The sequence below is a fragment of the Eretmochelys imbricata genome, chromosome 7 (genome assembly GCF_965152235.1).
Source record: "Eretmochelys imbricata isolate rEreImb1 chromosome 7, rEreImb1.hap1, whole genome shotgun sequence".
Taxonomy (NCBI): Eukaryota; Metazoa; Chordata; order Testudines; family Cheloniidae; genus Eretmochelys; species Eretmochelys imbricata.
In genome coordinates, this window is record NC_135578.1 from 11,281,442 (window position 1) to 11,302,820 (window position 21,379).

Genomic DNA, 21,379 nt, shown 5'->3' on the forward strand with positions numbered 1-21,379 from the left:
TAGTGTACACATAGAAAATTAGTCCCACATATAAAATAATACAAGTGAAAATTTTCTGCTCATTTCTGCTCTCTCACAAGACTTGTTTTTTAAAGGAACCCAAAGGTAATGTTTCTGATCACTGCTTAAATGCAATGCAAAAGGACCCTGGAATTATCCTTAAACTACAGAAGAGATAGGATGACTGACCAGAAATGATCCTTGTGCAAACCTCAGGCTACGTCAACAAGAAATCTCTTTTAAGTCAAATTAAGAAGCCAAGGAACCTGATCTAAAAATTTTCATTAAGACTATCAAGAAACTTTATGTCAGTGTTTGAGTGGTGGTGTTGCTCGTGGTGTGGCAGTGTGTTGTTTAGCACACTGTCTTTTCTTCAGTTACCTTACGTAGAAAATATTAAGTACATTTCCTTAGAATTATTAGAGTATTTCTCATAGTTATATCACGTAAACAAATTTCTCTTTTATGCATAAACCCCTTCTCTTTAACACAACCATGTCACATTCTTCCAACAATTCCAGTAAATCCAGGAAATGTGTGTTTACACTGGAATATTGCTCACAGTTTTTATACAATCCACATCCTCATGGTTACAATCTTCTCCATAAGAAGTGCAGTCTTCTTTATCCCAGGATCTTGGCACAAGAGTTTATCCAAACATACCATAAAATGTTACAAACATAATGGACACCAAAGGCTCCAGCACATACATACACACACACTCTCTTAAAGCATCAGACTGCAAATGGAAAAAAAATTGTACATGCTTCTTTTTGAAAATCTTCAATGTCTCATCTACTTCATAAGCATTACATGCTTTGATTTTAGCTCTTTGCAAACTTCTTTGTGAACTAAACATTTCTGAGGAATGAAGCCAACTTAGTTCCAAATTCCCAGAAATTCAAGCTTTTGTTATGTCTTGAAAAAGTTGATCTCTTTCTGTTGCCATGGTTTAGTGAGAAATGATAATTTAGCAAGAATGATGGTAATTCAACCCTTATTCTCCATCAATACAGAATGATTTAGCATCTATTCCTTATATTTAGATTCCAAAACTTACAAAGAGATCTTTTGTAAGTTTTGGAATCTCTTATTGACTTTTTCAGTGAATTATCTGGTTCATTTACACTAACTTATCTATAAGCCGCCATGTGCAACGTTTTAATACATTTGAAATAAACTGATTTCTGAAAGAACATACCATGAAAACATTTGCATTTTGCTATGCTAGGGTGGGCTCTACTGTGATAACCGAAGCTGTCGCATCAGGGTGTCCGCACTTACAGTAATATCAAATTGGAAAACAAGTCACTTTTAAATTTCAACTAGCTTCCAATAGAGAAACCTCAGTAAGAGGCTATTCTGAGATCTATTGCAGAATCATGTATAAATGGAAATTCCACCCTATCGAGGCCAACATAAAAGAGCACAAACTATGTCAAAATGGAAGACAGAAAAGCTGAAAGTGTAACAGGGAATCTAAGGATATGTCTACATGGCCTGCAGCATTCAGAGCCTTGGTCAACAGACTCGAGCTACAACACTTACAACAGCTATGAAGACGTTGGAGTACAAGCTCCAGCCCAAGCTGCAAACCCACCCCCTCCTTAGGATTCAGAGCCTGAGCTGCAACATCTAGCTATTGCTAGCGTGGTAACCCAAGTCCGAGTCTATGATCCTGGACTCGGACACTTGTTGCTGCAGTCTGCTACAAACTGTGTAGATATATCCTAAAGGCAAACAACAAATCTTACCTTTTCAAGTCTTTGGTTAAGTATATCTGTGACAATCAGGGTCCAGACACACGGGGGAGACCATAGGGTCTCAACCCCAAAGAATAAGCAACTGAATCAACTGATTATATACAATAGTATTGTACTACAAAAGTGTATCGAATAAGGTCTTTTATGAAAGCTGGTGACACATTGGTCATGAATATTATTGCGTGATTAATGTATGGGTTGTGCATAAAGAGTTATGTATGTGTGTTGGAAATATGTTCTTAAAATGTGTTTTGGAGACAGGGCATAAGTCAAGCCTGCCCTAGACAACACAATGTGGATTTACCTGTCTGACTGGCTTGATTACAGGCAGAGGACAATGAAAGTACATTTACATAAAAGGTAAACAAAGTATTCAAGCTGATAAGTGTCAGCAGAAACAGCACTGTGGGCATACTGGGGGACAGAGTACACACTCTCCAGGAAGTCTTCCTGGCTCTGTAGGCAGAGACAATGGACTTTGGGAAATATAAGGGGAGAAAAAAAGACATTCTAGTTATCTGTCACTTACGGAACAAAAGGGACGGCACCCTCTGATTCTGTGAACATTGGATCCTCTGGCCTGGAGGGTTAGAGATGCTAGTAATTTAATGTAAGAAAGAAAATCACTTTGGCAAAAATTGTAACTTCATAAAATTAAGTTTTAGTCTCTAAAAAGTGAGAGAGATTGGACACTTACAGAGAGATATCTCTGGGGAACTCAGGAACTGGTTCACCGAGTACTACCTGCAAGTCAAGGTTAAGACTGGCAAAGTCTCGAGATGTTTGCTGATGAAGCGGACAGACTGGTGTGGGAGGAAGCTGATACAGTCTAATCTTCAGCAAAGCTCATTCTTGCTAAGGCGGAAGGGTAAGAGATGGCTTATGGTTCTGGACTCTCCTGAGGAGCATATCAGTGACACAGTCAATTGTAGGATTTACATGCTGCTTGCTGGTTGACTGAAGTTCACACTTCAAGCACTGGTAAATTAGATTTCTAAGTGATTCAGAGTGAGAAGGCTGGGAACAATAAGATAAGGTTACAGTTTGCTGTTTTCTGTTTATTTTGGATAAATGAAATAGAACAAAGGAAAGCATTAGGTAAACAGAACAGCAGCAAGGGCAGTATGAACAAAGAAACGTATGCCAAATACACAAGAAATAAAATAGAAGAGTTCTGTGCAGACCTCTGCATCTTCTCTGCAGGTAAAAGGTTGGACGGCTCCATGGAGTGCTTCTGACAGGCTCCATGGAGTGCACCCGGCTCTCCAAAGCATATCTGCAGTTCCACAACCTACAGTGATGGGAGGAGACAGACCCTCCAGCTTATAATGGAGCCCAGGATGGATATAGCTGGAGAGAGAAAAATTGCAACTGGAAACCTTTCAGATCAAACTACAGCAAGAAGAGAAAGGGCAGCAATGCCAACATGAACTCAGTATATGGGAACTAAAAACAGAAAATCCTCAAGCAGTAATCGATCTTCCCCAAAAAACACCCATTTGGGACCCACTGAGCCCTGTACACAAACAGATACATTGTATTAAAGAATATTTCACTACTTTGAAGAGACTGTGTGAATTACATAAAATTCCAGAAGACACGGAAGTCTCCCTGCTAGCAGCAAAGCTCTTCGGTAAAGCATTAAGTGTATTTAATTAAATGGAAACTAAACAAACTTCGATATATAGTGAATTGTAAAGGGCTGTATTGCAAATATTTCAATTTGCCCAAAAATGTATACAGTAAGGTTTAGAATGATGAGTCACAGAGAATATGAATATAAGATATGTGATTCCATGAGAAAATGGGCAAAGGGACTGAGAATTATGACCATTTATTTGACCTTTTGAACAAGACGATTTCCTGAGTATATGCCCTAAGGAGATCAGAGAAGCCATTTAGGATAAATCCCTGGGTTCTGAACAGGAAGCAGCAGATCTGGTTGATTCCTATGCACAATCAGAGCATCACAATATCAGAGTCTGAAAATCTACAGAAGATTGCTACCTGACAATAAGAGAGCTATTAAGGAGAATGATATGTCAGAGAAGCTAAATAATCCCTCAGAAGCATCTGGCACTGCCCACTGTCATACAGAGGTAACTGGATTAGATGGACCACAGGTTGGCTCTGGTCTATCCCGGTAATTCCTATACTCCTATAGTTGCACAGCTGTACACACACCATGGTCAGCCATCAAATGTACCACACACACTACGGAGAATACTAGCTCGAACCTCCTTCTCCAAAAATCATAGGTCTCCACTAATTGAACAAACAAAGGATGCCCCCTTACGTGTCAGTAGCAATAGGTATTATATCCTCGTTACAGGCCAGTTGTAGAGTGAGGAATCACAAATTACAAGCAAACTCAGGTTTGTTTCCCTAGTAGTGGAAAATAATTCACATGCTTACTGGCCACAAGGTTAGACATGATCAGGAACAAGAAATAATCCAAACCTTGTGTTCCTAGCTATCTCAGTGGAAAAAGTAACAAACAAATGGCAAATGTTAACTGACTTTTTAAAAAGTTTGCCACTAATAAAAAGTAATTGGAGTCTATATCTGAAATCTGGATTTTAGGAGGGAAGTGTGCGTGTGCAACAAATACTACATCTCTTACTGTTAATGTGAAAAGCAACATAAACCATGCAAAAAGGTGATCAAGCTCCCCAAGCCATAACAGTGAGAGGGCATGAATGACAGAAATATATGAAGAGGTATATGTTTTGAAGAGGACAAGAGTGTATCTTATAACATATATTCAACTGGAACTAATATATACAGAGAAAATTTAAGCTCACTAGAGGTTGGCAAAGAAGATTTGCAACAATTCCCCAAAGATAAAGTGGTGAGACATTCATTAATTTAGCTGATACAAAGTGCCAGGTGTCCTTAATAAAATCTCTCCCCAGAGGAAATATATTTCTTCTAGTTGACAAATAAAGATCTTTCCATTTATCAAGGACTTTGAATTATAAATTACCCAAGCCTGAGACTGCTCATTAACATACGAAAACACCTATCTAGTTATTCATATTATTTTTCTACTTTTTAAAAAATTCTGCATAGTTTAGCAGAATAAATGCATAACTACATCTTCTGCCTCTTTAAATGTGTGCTACGCACGCTTCTGTGTTATCAATGTGTTTTGTCAAACAATATTTTCATAGTATTTAAGGTTAATCTCCTGCAAAGTAGCATCAGCTATCACCTACTGTGTTCTACATACACAAATTCTTAAACTTGATTTAAAATATTTTATACATTAGTCAGTGCCCAGATGATGTCTTTTATCGCCACAGTTTAACTACATGAGCATTTTTCACAAGCTCAAAATGTAAGAGACAGAACAAAAATAAAGGTTATCATGGCAAACTCAGAACAAGACACATATTACAAGAGATTATCAGGCACCTATTATAGAGCAACTTGATCATTTCCTTAAAAAAGAGCTGTTTAAATTAAACTAATTTTTTTTTTAAAAAAAAATACCGTTTCTTCAATGGTAACATGTAGTGGACCCAGCAATGACATAGGTCTGCACAGATAAGGTTTGGTTTTGGGGTTGTTGTTTTTTTTTTTTTGTTTTTTTTTTGGAGTGGCTGCACATTGTCAGGAACATATATGACTGTGTTTCAAATTGCTTCTTAATATTAGAGTCAGTATGGTTTAACATCCTTTAAAGGGAGCGAATAACTATCAAACAGTCAGAGTGTTTCACTGTAAATTCTACTTCCAGTGTTGCCAATGACTTTATGACACTGAGCAAATTCCTTAACCTTCTTGGTGTCAGTCTACACAGTTGTAAAATGGGTCTACTTCTGTGATATTATACAGCAATATGTATTATTATAATTATTATTATTGTGATTTCAACTGTGCTTAGACACTCCACTCAGGATCCAAAAGAGCTAGATGCTGTACAACAGACAATAAGAAAGAGTCTCTGCCCTCCGAATATTCAACAATATACCGTATTGGAAACCTAAAAAATACAAAGTGCATTGAGTTAAACATCTTTGCTGCTGTCAAACTCACCTGCCTTGTCCATCGCTCCAAACACATCACCCTCTTTACAGTCCCTTGAATGCTTCCACATCCATTTCAAACTCCATGTTCTCAATTTCAAGTTTCTGCTAATGCCTACCTCTCATTCCTGAATATTCATCACTCTCCTGTTTCCTACCAATTCCATCTCTCTCCCTACTTCCTTTGTCCTCTCTCCCACAAGCATTTCTAGACCTTCTCCCATGCAGCCATTACATGGGAGAGTCCTCCATGAATCTCAACTTCTCTCTTCCACAAGCCCTCCCCAAAACTATTTTTCCATGGTCCATGAAAAACAAACCTGTAATTCTCTGTAAGATATATCAAAAAAGATATAATCCTTTCTTCTCCTTTATGTTTGTGTCACCTTTTTAGACTGTAATATTTCAGGAGAAGGAGCTTGCTTTTCAAATATATTAGCAAAGAGCCTAGCAAATTTTTGGTGGTACATAAATCATAATTTTTCACCATATGAAAAGTATTTGCTGAAGGGCAAATCAGTGCCACTAATGTCACCTATGCAGTGAATCCAAGGAAGACTTCAGAAGGCAGTAAGATAGCCACAACATTGTCAACCTGTGAAACTCCAAGTAACTGTATTTATTTGGAGCCCTTGTGGCACCTTAGAGACTAACAAATTTATTTGGGCATAAGCTTTCATGGGCTATAACCCACTTCACCAGATGCATGGAGTGGAAAATACAGTAAGCAGGTATAAATATACAGCACATGAAAAGATGGCAGTTGCCTTACCAAGTGGGGGGTCAGTGCTAACGAGGCCTATTCAGTTAGGGTGGATGTAGCCCATTCCCAACAGCTGACAAGAAGGTGTGAATATCAACAGAAGGAAAATTATTTTTTGTCGTGCTAACGAGGCCAATTCAATCAAGGTGGATGTGCCCCATTCCCAGCAGTTGACAAGAAGATGAGAGTATCAACAGAGGGAAAATTATTTTTCTGTAGTGACCCAGCCACTCCCAGTCTTCATTCTGGCCTAATCTGATGGTGTCCAGTTTGCAAATTAATTCCAGTACTGCAGTTTCTTGTTGGAGTGTGTTTTTTTATTTTTTTTTTTTTGTTGAAGAACGGTGACTTTGAAGTCTGTAATTGAGTGTCCAGGGAGATTGAAGTGCTCTCCTACTGGTTTTTGAACGTTATGATTCTTGATATCTGGTTTCTGTCCACTTATTCTTTTGCGTAGAGACTGTCCGGTTTGGCCAATGTACATGGCAGAGGGGCATTGCTGGCACATGCTAGTATATATCACATTGGTAGATGTGCAGGTGAACAAGCTATATTTTTTTGGAAATTTACAGGCTTATGGAAAGGTTCAGTCTTTAAAAAGAAAAACTGTTGCTGTTCTTTAAAAAAAGTCAGACAGACTGGTCACTGGTAAGCATGATGGATTACTGTAAATAAAACAAGTGATCCCTGGAGCATGTAAATGCTATATTAAATATATGTGTCAGCCTGAGTCTTTGAAGACTTTTGTATTGCCTAAAAAGGAGTTTTACTGTTGAGCATTTTGAAATAAAGTAAAAATGAACTTTTAACTAAGCTGAATGTGACCGTTACAAAATGTAAAGCCTTTCATCTGGATTCTGTAGAAGCAAGACTCTAATGTGAACCTTAGCAGCAAGAAAGGGAGCCTTTCAAAAGTTTCCCCGTCATGGGAATGGCTATGTAATTAGGTAGGCTTTTTTTTTTTTTTTTTTAAGGATTATTTGACTTGCCTTAGACATTGTAAGCATGAACAAAAATCTGAGACTGTCAGTTTAAGAAAAAGGTGTCGATCCCTGAAATGATACTTTTGACACAAACACAATGAAGATGAAGTCTAGTCTCTAATGTAGGGGTGCCAACCTGAGCCTGAGAAGGAGCCAGAATTTACCAACGTACATTGCCAAAGAGCCACAGTAATACGTCAGCAGCCCCGCATTAGCTCCCCCGCCCCCGCTTCAAGCGCCTCCCACCCAATAGCAGCCCCACCAACCACTGCCTCTCCATCCCTCTCAATTAGCTGTTTCATGGTGTGCAGGAGGCTCGGGGAGGGTGGGAGAGGCAGCAAGGCCATGGCAGGCTCAGGGGAGGGGGCAATAAGGAGTGGAGTGGGGACAGAGCCAGGGTTTGAGCAGTGAGCACCCCACAGCACATTGGAAAGTCGGTGCCTGTACAAGGAGCCACATATTAACTTCTGAAGAGCCGTATGTGGCTCCGGAGCCACAGGTTGGCCACCCCTGCTCTAATGTTTCCACTGGCATCCCAAGCATTGTGCAGCAAAAGCAGTTTTTCAGTGATCTTAATAGCCTGATGACTGCCATTCAAGCTGAGAAGAAAAATCAGGAAGAAAACAATGAACTGGAGATGCAATGATTGCAATAAACAATAAAAATATAAGGGACAAAAAAGAAAAAAACCACTTAGGACAAATGAAACAGCAAATTAGAGGAAGACAAAATATACAGTGTACATAAAAGCTGAAGGAAGAGACAGAAAAGGTTAATTAAAAGTAGATTCAAGGTAAGAATAGAAAACAGCTAACGGCATTAAATGCTAATGAGACTAGCAGATCCAAAAAAAACTGATAATGAGATATTAAGAGAACTGAAGAGGTAAAAAACAAAACAAGGGAAAATAAGCAAGGAGGAAAGTAAGAGCAATAAACAAATAAAATCTTCAGTTAATTATAATACCATGCAAAAAGATATCTGCATTTGTACTTACTCCTCCCAGTCAAAAACAAAAGTAATCAAATGTTTATTCTAAGAAACTATTTATCATTAAAAAAAATTCTCGACAAATTAGTAAAAGCAGTAACAACAAAAATTCAGCTGCTTTTTAGTTCAACATTTTCAATAGGAAAGTAAATTAAATATCATACTGACTTATACCATCTTCCCATGAACTTCTACTAGCTTACACAGCATTTTACAAACCTTTGTTCCTTAAAAGATCTTCTTTTTTACAAACGCAATATACTTTTCAATTATGTCCGTTTTCATCCATTCTCCCAGCAATGTCCTGCCATTGGCCAACCAGCTGCCAAGTTCCTTCCAGTACTGCCGAACCCTTGAGAGCACAGGTTATCCACAAACACAGGTGAGAGGGGGGCTGAGCAAGGGGAGTAGTGATGAGATATAGGACAAGTCTATACTAGAAAATTAAGTCAGCCTAAGTTACATCGACATACAGCGGCCGCAGTCATTAAATTGCTTTTGCATGTCCACATTATGCTCCTTGTTTCAGCAGTGCGCATCTCCAACTAGCAGTGCTTGCATCAATGCAAAGAGCAGTGCAGTGTGGGTAGCTATCCCACTGTGCACCTCACTACTATCTAGCACAGGCTGTTTTGGGAAGGTTTTGGAATGCCTCACGGGAGCAAACGAGTTGCACGGGGTAACTGGGAATATGGTTTCAATGTCCCATGATGCAGTTTTCTCCATCCCATAATTTTATCTGCATCCCAGAATGTTGCACACCTCTTTTGAAAAGCTCTACAAACCCTTGTGTCCGCCATCTCTGCAAGAAGCATGGATCCTACACAGCTCTGCACTACTGTGATGAGTGTTGTGAACAAAGAGTGCCTGATCCTGCAGCATTTCCAGAGCCACAAAGGAATATGAAAATTCTTTGCAGGCTGGCTTGCTGTGCACCATGAAAAGAAACAATTCAAGGTTGTTGTTGGACATCAAAGAGCAGCTGCAAACAATGAAGCGCCAGTTCTGGGCCCAAGAAACAAGCACTGACTGGTGGGACCGCATCATTATGCGGGTATGGAATGACAAACAGTGGCTACAGAACTTTCGGATGCACAAGGCCACATTCCTGGAACTGTGTCTGGAGCTCGCCCCAGCCCTCCGGCACAGCAACAGCAAAATGAGAACTGAACTGGCTGTGGAGGGCAAGTGGAGATTTCTGTGTGGAAGCTGGCAACACCAGATTGCTAACGATCAGTCAGGAAACAATTCGGAGTTGGGAAATCCACTGGGGGGGCGGAGTTGCTGTGATGCAAACGTGCAGGGCCATTACTCATGTCCTGCTACGAAGGAGTTTGACTCTGGGCAATATGCAGGACATAGCGGGTGGTTTTGCAGCAACGGGGTTCAGGAACTGCAGTGGGACGATAGATGGCACACATATCCCTATTCTAGCACAGGACCTCCTTGCCACAAGTACATCAACAGAAAGGGCTACTTTTCTATGGTATTGCAAGTGCTGGTGGCTCACCGGGCACATTTTACCGACATCAACTTGGGATGGTCAGGGAATATGCATGACGCATGCATCTTTAAAAACACAGGCCTGTTCAGAAAGCTGTAAACAGGCACTTTCTTTCCAGACCAGATGATTACCACTGGGGATATTGAAATGCCTATAGTGATGCTGGGAGACCCAGCCTACCCCTTATTCCCATGGCTCATGAAGCCATACACTGGCCACCTCAACAGCAGCTAGGAGCACTTCAACCACAGCAGGTACAGAATGACAGTTGAACGTGGCTTTGGCTGCCTGAAAAGCCTCTGGTGCTGTCTACTCACAAGATTAGACCTCAGTGAAAAAAATATCCCCATGGTTATAGCCAGGGCCATCCCTAGGGAATGGGGGGCCCAGGACATAGGTGCCAAGTTTCTATCTAGCCACGGGTGCTCCCCCCGGCTCCGCCCAGACCTGTCCCCACCCCACCTCTCCCTCCCCCGAGTGCACTGCACCCTTGCTCCAGATGCGGCAAAACAGCTAATTGGCAGTAGGTGCTGGGATGGAGACACTGATTGGCGGGGCCCGCCAGCAGGCAGGAGGCCCTTGGGGGAGGAGGAGGTTGCTAGGGGGGCTCCTCCTTGCTCCCCCCGCCCTCCCATGCCTCACCTCCCCGCCCACCTCCTCAGGAAGCACGGGGCCTCCCAAAGCACAGGGCCCAGGGCAGTTGCCCCAATTTGCCATACCCTAGGAATGGCTCTGGTTATAGCTGTCTGCTGTGCGCTTTATAATATCTGTAAAGCAAAGGGGGAGAAGTTCCTGCCAGAGTGGAGGGTGCAGGTGAAACAGCTGTGTGCTGATTTTTAACAGCCAGATACCAGAGCTATAAGAAGAGTTCGACCTAACTACGACAATCTAAGCGCTCCACCTCTCACAGAGGTGGAGTTATTACGTCAGCGTCGCGGGCGAGTTACATCGGCAGGAGCAATATTTTAGTGTACACGCTTACACTGTTAGGTCGCTGTAAGCTGCCTTGCGTTGCCCTAACCCTGTAGTCTAGACCAGGCCATACACTGGTGCTACTTCAGCAAATTTGCCCTAGTGATAGTGTCAGAAATGTGACAGAAGAGGGCAGGCTACAGAGAGCATAAAGAACTGAAGAATAGGGGTTTTCAAAATTGCTCTCTGAAGCTCTGCTATGGAGTTCTTGCTTCTACAGCCTTGAACCAAGAAAGAATTTTTGCTTAGGTATGGGCCAATTCAGCAAGGTATTCAAGCACATGCTTAATTTTAAGCATGGGAATAATCCCATTGATTTCAATTGGACTATTCTCATGCCTAAAGTTAGGCACAACTTTAACTATCTGGCAGAACTGAGATCTACTTGTCTTGATAAGAAGTAAGAAAGAGTGAGTCTAGGCTACCCTCAGTTCTGTGAAGAAACAAAGAACTTCTGGTGGGAGCCTGGAGGGGGTGAGATCTTTCCTATTTTGATACATCTAGAATATCCTGTTAGGTTTGCAAAGGGAGAAAAACACACAAGTAATGTATCAGTAATGTATCAGTGGAGGAATCATTAAGAAAATTTTCTAACTAGAGTCATTATTCTCCTATACTTATTTTATTCTGACACCACTACTTTGCCAATAATGTACAGCTGTATAATCATTACTGGGGTTATACATATACATTATATATATTTATTTTAAGGGTTATACATTATATATATATATATATTAATTAAGCATGGCGAGCCCATTCAAACACTCTTGTCCCATAGTTGAACAGTGATAGTTCTTTACCTGCTTCAACACGTTGAAGGTGCGTTCACCTGAAGCCACTGATGCAGGAAAACTGACAAAAATATGCAATGCAATTGTGATACTAGGAAACACCCCACAGAGTCCAAGTTCAAATATTTCTTGAAGCAATTCCTTTGGCTTGCAATCCAATTTAAAGTTTGTGGAATATATTCGTTTGAGGAAGATGACCTCGTCACTGAGATCTTTTGAGATTTCTTTGTTGTACTGTTGCTGAAATTGTTCAGCTACAGAAAGCAGATCTTCATTACTCAGTCTATTGAACTTCCAAAGAAACCCAAAAAGGGTACAAATTAGTTGCAGTGACTCAAATCAACGTGTAAGACCTAAGTGAATAGAGTCAATGATGACAAGGAAGACATTGACCCTATAATGCTGCTCGGCATCGAATTCAGGAGGTAAGTTGCGATTGGTGGAGAACTCAGATGAAATGCCAGTACTCTGTGCTACTAATTTGGACTCAGTCAGGATCGCATCCCATCGATAAGACTTTCAATGTTATCCCTCTCAAAATCAAGTGTAGCATCGTGTGCTTCAATTACCAGGTTAGTTTGGTGGATCATTGTAAGTAGCTTCATCCACAAAGATGACATCAGAATGTATTCAAATTTAGACGTGCTTTTGAATAGACTGAAGTTCAGTTCGAGCCTGTGCAGTGAGATTGAGAGATTCAAGCTCATTTAAAGACTCTCTCATTGAATTCAAATGCTGCACAACTGGTTGAACACCATCAATCCGTGCAGACCATCTAGTTTTGGACATCCCATGCAGTGAAACAGGAAGATACTGCTTCAGAATTTATCACCTTTGTGGACTGCTACTGAAGAGATTGTACATTTGTTGAATAGTTCCAAAGTAAGTAATTGCCTCCTTGCATGATTCAGCACAGTCAACACCTACAAGGTTAAGTGTGTGGTTTCCACAGCTGAGGAAAATACAGTTTGAATTATGCTCAAGCAGAACTGCTTGTATGCCTTTGTACTTCCCAGTCATATTAGATCCATTGTCATCGGCTTGACCAATTCAGACTTGAAAATCTAACTTAAAACCTTCTAGAACTGCTAGTACTCGAGCAGCAATTTCTCTTCCAGTTTTTCTCATGAAATTATCAAATAAATCTTTCTTCAATTGAAAATTTTGAGCTGTCTACAATCCTAACCTATCAAATAACCATAGTAGTCTGTTCTTTGTGAGAACAATCTGGAGTGGCATCAACAATGATTGAAAAATACTTGACATTTCGAATCTCATCAAGAATGGCTGTTTGTATGAATGACCCACATAGCTCATTAAACTCGTTTTGTATGCGTGTGGAGAGATAATGGACTTGCATGTGCTTTTGACTCTCTTGCGATTCTCAAACACGTTTAACATGCTCTGATAAAACTGGGTCATATTTGCTGAGGAGCTCAACTATGCCCAGAAAGCTTCCATTTGCACGATCACCAATATGTTGACTGGAACCAAAGAAAGACAATTCCCACTCAGAAAGAAAAAGGATGACATTCAGGATCCGCTCAAGAAGTTTTTTCCAGTTATTAGTTTCTGTAGAGAGTTCACTCAAAAGTAAATTCTCAACGGAACTTTCAGCTAATGCTGCCCTACTGGCTGATTTCCATGCAACATAGTTTTCTTTGTGTGACATTGAACTCTCATGTGATGGTATCTGGTCTTTCAACTTCCTCCAGCCTCTGTTGATGCTCCATCCTGATTGATCAGAGAGAACCGATGCATTTGTAGCACTTTTGTTCAAAATGAAGAACGGTGCACAGTACAGAGACTGTTTTTCCGTACTCCAGCATAACCACTCTCTTGTGCAGGTCTCACCATTTGGAAGAGTTTTTGTCACAACATGAGTAGGGAAAGTATGATTATCAGCATCTTGTGGAATGTTACTTGGAATTTCAAAACAACTAATTTGAAGAAAAGATTGCATTTGGGCAGCATCGTTTTTGTCAATAATTCCAATGTCAGTCACAGTCAAACCTGTCAAGTACAGTACTCATGAATTGCTCTTGCTGCCTAAGATCGACACCTTCCTGTTGCTCTTGAGTTTCTTGATCGTACACAAGATCTTCTGCTGCAGCTGTTACTGTTGGCACGTCTCCTTGACTACTGTCCTCATGTTCATGTATTGGCATTGAAATATCACCTGTTGCAGTTGCGGAGTTTTCATTATCTGTAGCATTGTTTGTTGGGTAAGGTGTGTTTTCCAGTGGTTTGAGAAATGAAGTTATTCGCTTTGAGCTCTTAGCTGCTGTTTCACTCAGTTGTTTTCGCCATCTCTTGCTTGCACCACTTTCAAATCTCCTCTTCATAGTGATCTATCTGGTCAATACGTAGCCTACCCACCCTTAAAATATTCTGCTGTAAATAAGTAGCTTATCTACACTTGAAATCTCCTACTGTAAATATGAACACAAATGATGAATGGTACACAAATGCTGTAAAGACTTAAAAGGAAGGAATACTAATTAAGAACACAAAATGAAACAGACAGACAGGTTATTATCCTTATCGCTGAATCAAAACTCAAGCACAAAAGATATAATATAACATGCTGAGCTGAAGACAAAGGGATGACATATATATAGTAAACACAGACACGGATACAGACAGAGGGATAATGTCCAAAAATTTCAAACATGTGTCCTCACGAAACTCACTCTACAAGATTGTCCTCACAAATCTTCACCTTGAATCTGGGCCTATAGACTATGAAAGCCTATAATGATGGCCAGGTTACCAAGCTAGGTCTCAACCAACCAAACAGTCACCTCTTTTAGCTACCATATGAAGATAACAATGAGGAACTCTCACACATAAATAATTCCTTAGTCAACTAGACGTAAAACTATGAAGACACTAAAATGTAACAATTCTCTACCTTTCAACACGCACTTGATCCAGCACCAGCCACTAGTAATGGTTTGTTTACATAATCAGCTTATCTGAGAGGACATGTTCATCACGGTCTAATCTTGTGCCATCAGAACAGATGTATTTTAATATTTATGAATGCTTTGAACTCTTTAATATGACAAAATCTATATCAGTTAACAAAAAAATTATGTCTGTTACCAAATCACATCTCTTATTTGCTTAAATTTACAGCTCTAAGGTGAGAGCGTGTATCACATTTTGGTCTGATAGGGATGCGCATAAAAACAAGTTGTGAAACTTATTAAATGCCAAAAAATTATCAAGTGTCTAAATTTGAGGCCCCCTTTGAGCTTAAGGCCCAGGCCAAATGGCCCTGCTGGCCCCCGTCGAGTACAGGCTCCCATCCTGTACTCGACAACAGCTTGCCACTATCTCGCAAACCAGAATTCTCTAACCAGCCTCTGGCACAACATCTGCTTTTACACCGTTGACAGTCACAACAAAAAAGGCATAACACATTGACTACCATCTTTGAAACAACAGTTCATCCAGCTGATATAAGAAAAAACAAGTGAAGGAGACTGATATTTTACTGGGTGTGATACATGGCCAGAAAGGGCTAAGCATCCTACAGGATACATGATCCAAATTCAACCTTTAGGGACACATTGGTAGATAATGTTTGTGTTTTTGTATGTTTACATAAATACTGTTAGCGGTTAACAATGTAATCAAACAGTCCCTGTCTATGCTGTATTCTCTTAATTCAGAGATCAAAAGGAGAACATTTAAATGAACTGTAAATATATTGATATCATTGTATTGATTTCTCTTTGACGTATATAGCAAATCACCTTCAAATGGCAGAAAACAGGCAATTGCCTTATGTTAATCTATGTAGCTAATTACCAGTGATGCTTAGGAAATAGGTCTACTTCAGAGTTGGGATGATTCCCTATTGTTCAGCTAAGAACTCTGAGCTGTCAAGAGAAGGCCGGGAACTATCTACAAAACTCTTGGGTCCTGATCCTTTTTATCTCAGATGTGCTTGATGCTTTATGCAGGGAAAGCTTCAGTCGTTAAGACCCCACCTGGATCACTCTGGATATAAACACTGGACTGAATCCATGGACTAATTCTGAAAGAACTCTTTGCAACTACAAAGCTCACCATCTCTATGAAATTGATCTCAGAACTGTACTCATGTTTGTGGGTATACTGATCTTTTAATCAATATTCTCTCTCTCTTTTCTTTTTTAATAAATTTTAATTCAGTTAATAAGAATTGGTAAGATCTGAAATATTCTTTAACTTGACAGGTGATTTGTCTGATCCTTTGGGATTGACAGAACTTTCTTATACAATGAATAAGATTTTCAGTAATCCTCATCATATTTGACTTGAGAGTCTGCGTAGAAGCCCAAGGCTGGGTTGCTATAAGGGAACTAAGTTTCTCGCTTCTGTGTAACCAGTAAGGTATTGTAGAAGCTGTTTTGTGCTGGCTTGGTAAATCTAAGTATTGGAATATCCACCAGTTAGGGGGATTGTCTGCCCCATTCTTTGAAATTTGCCCTAACTGAGTAACCTCAATGTGCCACCGCCCTCCCACCCCCATCCTGGGATCCCAGTCACACTGGGTTGGCCAGATAAGGAGCAAGAACTTTGAACACAGATGTAAGCCCTTGTTTTAGAGGACTTATAGAGAAAATGCTAAACTTAAAAAAATATTTTACAGAGAATGGAGATGCGGGTCCATTTTTAAACCACTTTAGGCTGAAAAAAAGTGATTATTTTGGGCTTCTATTACCTCTATAGGTATTTAGTATGTATAGGTATAAGTATCATCAGGCTAGCTCAAATTTCCATTCAGTCAGCCATTCAAAGTAAAAAAGACAGTAAAGTTGATGAAGGTGGGCTAATTACAAAAAAATAAATTTTTGCTTTTCAGTTTAAATTTTCACTGAATTCTGCAAATAAGTGCTCTCTAACGCCAAAATAGAATCGTTCTGACTATACAGCCACTCCATAATGGACTGAGTCATATACCCATTATAAATCACTTACATTTTGCAACATTAATTGGTTTACAAATATAATACAAGTAATAGTGCTTTTTAAAATTTTCTTACAAGTGGCACAAATAGAAATGGATTCCTTTTTCAATAAATTTCTGTCAGGAATAATGAGTATCTCCGCAGTTAGAAAGAAATGTCCCTTAAAGCTGAAAGTCATAAAATGGAACTTAACACAGTATTACTATATACATATTATCTGATTATATAAGATAACATGGTAAGAGTAAATGTGTATCGTCTTGTTTTCTGCAAAACTACACAGCATACAAACTATACATACATGAAAGCTTAACACATGTACTACACAAGCATTGCTTTTCAAGCCATGGAAAGACAGGCTGATAAAGGACAAAAGAAGTTACCCACTCTACAGTAACTGTGGTTCTTTGAGATGTTGTCAACACGGAACCCACTGTAGGTGTGCCTGCATCTGATGAGCATGAGATCAGATTTTTTTTTTTTTTTAACACAACAGTGTCCCTCAGGGTTGCAAATGCACCCTGTGCCTCCTCATGCTTCTATGCAAGAGCAGAGTGACCACAGCCCTCCTTCAGTTCCCTGGCAATTCAAAGCCCTTGGTAGCTGAGGACTCTGAAAAGCAGGGATAGAGAACAGGTTGGGGGATCCACACTGACAACATCAACTTGAAGAACCAAAGAAACCATAAGGCAAGTAACTGTCCTTTCTTCTTCAAGTATGCATGAGAGTGAATCCCACTTCAGGTGACTGGCAAGCATTACCCCTCAGGATGGGAGGAATGAGGAGTTTCAGCTGCATCAGTAAAACCTTGATTGTAATACTGCTCTCCTAAACTTAGTCCTGACCCAGTTGCTAAGTCCACAGTGTTTGACAAAAGTCAGGGAGTTACTCCATGTCATTGCCTTGTACATCTCTGATATTGGCAAATGTCTGAAGAATGCAAATGTCACTCTGTAATGAGTCTTGATGTTCAGTGGGAGAGATTCACCAGCCAACTGTTAACACAAGGAGATACATTGTTGTAGCCAATTGTGATATTCTCTGAGATGAGATGGCTTAACCTTCACAAAACCCATCTACAGCCATAAATAGAGAGGGTGAGTCTCAAAGGTTTTATCCTATCAATATAACAAAGCAAAGTCTTGGAAACATCTAGTGTGCAATTTATTTTCTCCCAGTGCATAATGTGGTTTTTTGATGGATTGATTCAGATAAAGTTTCAGACCACTCTGAGGATGAATTTTGGGTAAGGCCTTAATACTACCTCGTCCCTATATAATAAAAAAGGAACATTCAAGAAATATTCTTCAAATAGTTTGAAAAGGAATAAATCTGAAGCTTAGCCGGGGTAGCAGGACAGATACTCGCTGGGTTCTGTCTCACTGAAGGCAGTAGGAGGGCAGTAAGAAGGAACCAAGGGAGGATAGTGGCAACTCCACACCTTATGCCCTTGCATGGGAGGGCACAGGGCAGCCCCCATGGGCACTGCTGTAAATTCAGTCTGGCACACAACAAACACTTTCAGTGGTATACAAACTGACATGCCCAACAAACTACAGGTTTATCATACAATGGGCATCATCTAAACCAATCTCAAAGGATATTATGATAAACGCAATATTAGTTTGTGCCACTGGAGTGCCTGTACTTTTAAACTCTCTGGCATTTTGCAGCTGGGCATTGGCCCTAGCCTCCTGAGACTTTTTAATATTGGCATGATCCAAAGCTCTTTGAAATCATCAAAAGCCTTCCCATTGACTTCAGTGAGCTCTGGTTCAGGCACACACGGCACCCTTGCCTTCTGCAAGCAGATGTCTGCCCAGTCCTACTGGATAACACAGCCACTCACAACCAGTAAGAGAAATCCTTCCCTTTCCACAATATACAGTCTCAATTCATACATGTGCTCTTTCAATATCATTTCCACTTCGGCAATACCCTGACGCATCAGTTCTTTTCCAGAATATATCACTAATACAGATCTGGAGACAGTCAACTTGCATTTTCCTTGGAAGTACTGAGTAAAATATTTTTGTGACATCCCTGTTCTAATTCTGTATAAAGAGAAATTCCTTGAATCTTCATTATAACTCAAATTGGCTGCACTGTCTTTGATTTTATTGCTTTAATACTTTCTTCAAACATAGAGAACTCATCAGATTGCTCACTGATTGCTCCTCCACAGCATGTACGTACTTTCTGTACCCTTGAGGCTTCCTGCTCCCTTATGCATCTGCATTAATGACAGATCTCCAAGTGGAACCTGCACTCCCTCTCATGGTGATTTCTTCTATCACATCTAAATCAGGGTTCAACAGCCTCCACTGGTTTCAGACTCTCACTCGATTCCCTGTCATCTCTTGCTAAAGTTTCCACTGACAAGATAGCAGCTTCTTTCTCAAATCTCCTTCAGTCAACAATTTCTTTTGGCTGCTGTCATTACATAACCCAAACTCCACACAGTCCTTTAATGAGTCATTTAAATTTACACGAGTGCTCACAAAATGCCATGAGTTTCTTACATTCAGCCAACAGACTGAGGGGTTTTGATCACGTTTGTGACATCAAAACTAAACTTCTCCCCTATAATGAGCCATCTGGGAAAGAGATGGTCCCTTAGGACTGTCCCAATCGCTGCATAACTTTTCCCAGTTGGATCACTAAGGCTTGTCGAGTTTTTGAGTAATTTCCGAGTCATTTCCTATAAACCCCATGTTTTTCTTCAGGAACATCATTTGCAAAAAAAAAAAAAAAAAAAACTATTTATTCTATCAATATAATCTGCCCACTGTTCTTCATTTTTGTTGTATTCTGTAACATGGCCAAATGTGGTAACAACTTTATTAAATGAGAAGTCAACAGTGAGAGCAAACAAAAGAAATAAACCTCGCTACCTTTTTGTTTCCATGTCTCTCACACTTTTGTCCAATGTCTTTAATCTACTGTGTCTCCAATTTATGTGATGTGTGTGTTAACAATGCCTCATTGCAATGGCTGGATGGAGATCAATGAGAGAATGCACCAGAGCTGTTGCAACACACACTGTTTACCCAGATTCCCTTCTATTTCCTGTGTAAAAGGTCAGAGTACAAGGAACTAGAGCCTAGAAACACAAAGTAATATTTGTACATATGGATCCCATGTTTGATGTATTAACAATTATCAGTTAGTATGGCAAATCCTGTGTTCCTAAATTATCTAGCAGATGATATGACAATCAGAGAACATATATAAAAGTTACAGTCAACTCTAAAACCACTTTATGTAAAAGTAGTAATCTCACACAGAGACCCATTAACAGTACTGTCACAAGTTCATCCTCTAAAGATGAAACACATCTTGTAGGCCATAAAAGAAGGAATGGAAAGAAGCCCATAGGATACATAAAAAATATATGTGGAATAACCACCTGTGGAACAATATAATATACAAGTTTCTAAAGATGATTCATATATTGTATAGAAATATTGGCTGATATTAGGACAGTTTTATGCAAATGATTCTGAACAATGAGACGTACAGTACAGTGTCTCCATCATATTCACAAGTGGATACAAAAATTAATTACTACTGTGTTTTCAAAAAAAGGAAGTATCTGGTACCAAGAGAACAATGACTTACGAAAATCTGAAAAAAGGAGATATACTAATAACACATGGGGAACTCCCACATTCCAGCTAATATAATGTCCAAACAAAGACAGTTTTAATTTGATATTACATTTCATGACTGTCAACTCTTGAGTGGTTTCCAAGAGGTCCTTAAAATCTATAGCAAAGTCTTAAAAGGGAACTGAGTCTTCACAGATCACTGGTGTGTCTAATATAATCCTTGAGAACAGATGACAAAGAACTAAAACTATAGTTTCTTCTGAAGATACAAGGTTGCATAATAATGAATTGCACAAAACTCTAGTAGTTTATATATAAATGCTGCAGGAGAGATGACCAATATCTCCTATCCAAACAGACACTCAACTCTTCAAAACAACCTCATTATAATCATCCTTGAAATACATAATGACAAAGGGTGGTATTAATATTACAGATTGGAAATTGCTAGCTAGAACCATGACTTTTCATCTCGAAGACAGCTTTCTGGCAAGTAATGTGGAACAGAAGCAATAAAAATTAAATGAAATGTATACACTCTTACCGAACGTTGTTTGACTAACATGTTCCTGATGACGCCTTCCCTGGGAAGCCACCTTTTTTGCACAAGCATCAACCCACCAGGGCTTGTACTTCAAAACATGCTGAATGACTTCATCTTCAAAAAAGTCAGCACTGGAGAAAAGAGTCGCTTGTTATTTATTTCAGTGTATAGTACACATACAAAAAAACACCAATCCCAGATTCTCTAGAGGCATTTGCCATACACTAAAAATTAGGGGTTTCAAGCAATTAAAACAATTAATTACAATTAATTGGGCAATTTAAAAAAATTAATTGATTAATCACACTATTAATCGCACTGTTAAACAATAACAGAATACCATTTATTAAAAGTTTAAACGGTTAACTGATTAAAGGGCCAGCCAGCACAGCCAGGGGGCTGCTCTGGCCGGGTGGCACTGCTCCGGGCTCACTAACAAGGGGATGGGATCTGAGCAACA

At 39.7% G+C, this 21,379-nt stretch overlaps 1 protein-coding gene across 2 annotated transcripts in view; it reads right to left on the reverse strand.

The window, feature by feature from the left end:
- The window catches only part of SHQ1 (SHQ1, H/ACA ribonucleoprotein assembly factor), a 97,180-nt gene that overhangs the window by 59,101 nt on the left and 16,700 nt on the right, over nt 1–21,379 (reverse strand). For both annotated transcript variants that reach the window (XM_077822797.1, XM_077822798.1), the window contains exon 7: nt 20,920–21,050. In XM_077822797.1, coding sequence (XP_077678923.1) covers nt 20,920–21,050 — 131 coding nt within the window. The remainder of the gene's footprint in view (nt 1–20,919; nt 21,051–21,379) is intronic.